This window comes from Gymnodraco acuticeps, unplaced genomic scaffold (assembly GCF_902827175.1).
Source record: "Gymnodraco acuticeps unplaced genomic scaffold, fGymAcu1.1, whole genome shotgun sequence".
NCBI classification, from domain to species: domain Eukaryota; kingdom Metazoa; phylum Chordata; class Actinopteri; order Perciformes; family Bathydraconidae; genus Gymnodraco; species Gymnodraco acuticeps.
The window spans coordinates 146,274-150,942 of NW_022990276.1; the positions used below are offsets into that span (position 1 = coordinate 146,274).

General features: G+C 40.3%; 1 protein-coding gene across 2 annotated transcripts in view; it reads left to right on the forward strand.

Annotated features, from left to right (window-relative positions):
• Positions 1 to 258: 258 nt before the first annotated feature.
• Positions 259 to 4,669, forward strand: part of usp5 (ubiquitin specific peptidase 5 (isopeptidase T)) — a 21,988-nt gene continuing 17,577 nt past the window's right edge. Inside the window, exons 1-7 of one of the 2 annotated variants that reach the window (XM_034221569.1) lie at positions 259 to 557; positions 1,534 to 1,662; positions 1,803 to 1,866; positions 1,964 to 2,091; positions 2,538 to 2,683; positions 2,963 to 3,147; positions 3,831 to 3,925. In XM_034221569.1, coding sequence (XP_034077460.1) covers positions 450 to 557; positions 1,534 to 1,662; positions 1,803 to 1,866; positions 1,964 to 2,091; positions 2,538 to 2,683; positions 2,963 to 3,147; positions 3,831 to 3,925 — 855 coding nt within the window. In that variant the 5' untranslated portion in view covers positions 259 to 449. The remainder of the gene's footprint in view (positions 558 to 1,533; positions 1,663 to 1,802; positions 1,867 to 1,963; positions 2,092 to 2,537; positions 2,684 to 2,962; positions 3,148 to 3,830; positions 3,926 to 4,669) is intronic. The other variant, XM_034221570.1, reaches the window with a different exon arrangement.

Sequence of the window (4,669 nt, forward strand, 5' to 3'; positions counted from 1 at the left end):
TGACATCAACGGACTTTACCGTAAATACACAAATATGAGTCACACAAAGTGTATTTATATTGTACATCTCATGCATAGATCTCATGCGACAATTGATGCTCTTCAAGATGAAAAAAGACAACCATAATATATACTACTATTCAATTAATGAACTGATTCTTCATACACAGACGTAGCGACTCTGCTTTTCTAGATGCGATGCGAGTACTGCATTAGAAAATCACGACGTTGCCGATATGCTAAGCATTACGGTAATGGTGTGCGGGCAACTGAGTTCTTTCGGCCTTCCCTCAACACAAGGCAGCATCTCATGATTCATTCAGCCTAACACAGACACCACAAGACGGGCTAGACAACATACACTATCCGAGCCGGGAAATCAAGAGGCTGGGGGTCCAAACTCAAAGGAACAAGTTTCCCACCAGAAAGGCGGAACTAGCTATCTTGTCATGGCGGATGTTGGAGAGGTTTTGATGTCGGTTTTGTCCACAATTCGGGTTCCGAAGCCCGGGGACCGTGTCCACAAAGACGAATGCGCCTTGTCATTTTCCTCTCCGGTGAGCCATTTTCCCCTTTTACAAATCAAAACGTCAACTAATAAACCGTGTTGTTTCATTTCTCATTCCCCTTCACTCCCTCTTGTGTTTAGCTAATGCAACGGTGTGTCAGGGCTGTCCTACTTTAACGCGCTGGCTTCCAATATGTTCCTGTTTAGACCAACTAGCATGCTAGCGTCAAGCTAAGCTAATACTGCACTGTAATGGAAACATCACGCTATAGCTAGTTAGCTAGCTATGTCAGTGCAACTGCTGTCAAACTAGCTATCAAGCTAACTGAGTCGCTTTGTGGTCACAACTTTAGCAGGATAGTAACTATGTTTTTAGCTTTTCATAGCATATAGTATTTCCACCTTTTAGGTTACAGTTGTAACCTAAGTTGGAATTTGATATCATTAAACCCGTGTTGGGCTCAATTGCAAAAATGTGCAGGTTCAATTCACACATCTATTTATTAATACAATAACCAGTATGTATTCCACTTTAATATTACATTCTGTCTTTGTTTATCCTTTTCTATTTACATGTAGGCTTCTGCATTTACTGGGCCACATGCAACATTCTCTGCAACATTTAGCTCCTTGTATTTTATTTGATGTGTATAGGCTAGTTTTTTTTCTTTCTACATTACTTGAACATTCTTCTTGAAACACAATCCTTCCAAATGTTATTTTGGCTCCGTTTCTTCTTGCACTATTTAATAGCTTTTTTTAAAATAAAAATATTGTATATATAAATATTGATGTTGCATTGTTGGAGGAGTTTTCATTGCCTTAACTACACTGTAGCTCCTGTGCATATGGCAATTACGCCTTTGAATCTTGAATCTCAATGTATAGCTAGTTTTCTATCAATTTGTGAGTGATGTGAGATGGGTAAGACATCCACATTCCTTCATCTTCAACTTCCCATTGTTGTGTCACAATGTGAAGACATCACGACAGGTTGTGACATTTAACATTGTTTTCTTTTGCAGGAAAGCGAAGGAGGCCTGTATGTGTGCATGAACAGTTTCCTTGGCTTTGGGAGGCAGTATGTGGAACGGCACCATGCCCGGACTGGCCAGAGGGCTTACTTCCACATCACCCGGACTCGCAAAGCTAAGGTGGATTTATTTTCCTGTCCAGACCAATCAATAGACCAGTCAATTAAATGTAAAACTTTTGACACCATCCACACCATCTCTTAACACGTCAAGTGAACTTAACTTACAACCATTGATACATTTTGTCATTCCCACAAAAGGAAGATGACAGTAACTCTGGATCTGGACACCCGCCCAAGAAAAAGCCCACCAGACTGGCTATAGGTTAGTGTATGAGAGCGTTTTTACATAAACACAGATACATTAAATGTCCTCTTTTGAGACTGAGCTGTGTAACTATCATATTGTTTTGTCTTTCCAGGGATTGAAGGAGGGTTTGATGTGGAGCAGGAGCTGTATGAGGAGGACTATAAGGTGATCATTTTACCTGACAGACAGGAAGTGACATCAGACGACCTTGCAACCATGCCTGACGTTGTGAGAGAGCGGGTGAGACATCTTTTGTCTTTTTTTGGCAAGATACATATTTATCATTCAGTTAGGGGGGAAAATCGCCACTTTTGTATATATCCAATTCCAATTGGTGTTGATAGTAAATGTAATTGATTGAAGCAACAAAAAGAGAACAGAGTCATGCTATAGTGACATAGAAAGCTGAGTTTGCAGCTGCAAGATGTGTCTGCATCCAGCGCAGTCATGTGGTGTGACAGTGGAGTAGTTTGATGCAAGGAAGAACTGCATCTGTTCCTGCTTGACTTGTAGTCTCCAGTAGGAGGCTAGGTAGCCAGGAGGTGTGCAATTTCTACACACACTACTCTTCCTTCCTGCCTTAACCATCCTGGTACTTCAAACCATCAGTGATCAAGTAGTTTGGAAGTTTTATTACGAGCTATTAGTCAGGTCTAATGTCTTTCTTTTGACTACCATCCCTCAAGGTGTCCCTGTCAATGGCGGGGATCATGTCAGCCGACTCAGTGTCTCATGCCTTACAAGTTCAGCAGTGGGATGGAGAGTTGAGACAGGAGTCAAGGCACGCCCCCGAACTGAAACAGCTTGACAACGGAGTCAAGATCCCACCCAGGTGAGGCGTTAGAGCTGTCTCTTCAAAACACCTACCATACAGTTCCTCATAACTGAGTGCCTACAAATGTTTCACTTATTTCTCTGCTGTAAATTGATGGAAGAATGTGCAAAAAATGGCAATGACGCTATTGCATTCAGCATCCGTTATTGCATTAGTCCAATTACTGCGTCATAATATTTAGAATAGAGATAGCTGTTCAGTTTTATAAGACGAAGCCTGCAAGATCTTTAAAGCAGTGCAAGACATTTTTTGTGACCTGTGTCTTGAACATCCTAGTGGCTGGCGGTGTGAGGTGTGTGACCTCCAGGAGAACATTTGGATGAACCTGACGGACGGGAAAATGATGTGCGGCCGAAGGTATTTTGATGGCTCCGGGGGCAACAACCACGCCCTCCTCCACTTCCAGCAGACTGGATTCCCTATTGCCGTCAAACTTGGCACCATCACTCCCGATGGAGGAGGTAAGCAGATTGCTCAATTCCTTATTTTTTGTGGTAAAATCTGAGACATTTCAAGTAAAATTCAACAGCTTTCTTTTATATACTATGTTGAATATGATTACATACATGCAATCAAACTTTTGTTTTGATGACAGCAGGCTGCCAAAAAATGCTTAATCCAGAAACCCAAATTATCTTGATTGCAAAAGTTTATTTTAAAATAACATGAATACTTGTTGTCCTGCACAATCAAAAATATTCACCATGGAAAAGGGCACTTTTTACATCATGCTAATTAGCTGCTCAGCTAAAACCTGCCCATTTCTATGCTGGTGTGGGCTTGACTCTTCATTACTATTGCAAACTACACTGTCTGATGTCTTTATAAACCACAGTTCGATTGGGTTTACTTTGTCTCTCATTCCCCTGCTAGCCATTACATCAATATATTACAACTCAGACATGCTCCTCCAGCTGACTAAGATAGTACGGCTTCTGATACGGTTTTCTCACATTTCATCAAAAATATATTCTAAATATTTCTAATAGCTATAAAGGGATAATAAAATGGGACATTGGTTTGATAACAAGGGCATCATATTACAGATATTTAGTGTTCAAATGTAACAGACTATCTACAATGTGTCCACTTGTCTTAAGCGTTGGCCTTCATTGCCCTCATTGTCTCTTCTGTTTCTGTCCAGATGTGTACTCCTACGATGAGGATGACATGGTTCTGGATTCCAAGCTCCCGGAGCACCTGGCTCACTTTGGCATCAACATGATGACCATGGAGAAGGTATGTTCTGTGTTTCTGAAGTTTCTATTGGGAGCAGACTTGTTTCTTTTCTATTCTGTTTCTCTCTCTCTCTCATGCTCACTGGTTTGCTTTATTCAACGCAACAAGTTGCTACAAGTTCTTGTAAAAACAAGTATCGCTGAAACACTCTGTTTAACGATTGAAATTCAGATATATCTGATATTTGTTCTTCTCTGTTGGCGGACATCCAGACAGTTGTGGCTGGCTCTATAGAGCAGACATTGATTACCCAGTATTACTAAGGGGTTTAACATTCAGCTGCAGCGTTAGAGAGCCAATCACACTCTAACGCCACACGCACGTGTTCTACAGAAAAATCAAATCATTAATAATTTGCCCACTTAATTGATTGATTATTTCCCCGTGTTAATGTTTGAATGCCAGCACACTGTTGACTGACACAATCTATACGTTTCCATGACATCATGTAAAGAGAGATCGTTATAGCTGTATTACTGATTGACTATAACAAGTGTTCTTTAACTTTTAATCAGAGCTGTCAGTCGATTCAAATATTTAATCGCGATTAATCGCATGATGTCCATAGTTAATCGCAAATTGATCGCACATTTTTTACGTGTTCTAAATGTAGCTTAGAGGAATATTTTTCAAGTTTTTAATGTTCTTATCAACATATGAGTGGACAAATATGCTTTATGCAAATGTTTATTATCATTTGAACAATGACAAATATTCTCCTGAATATTCTCAACACAACAACCT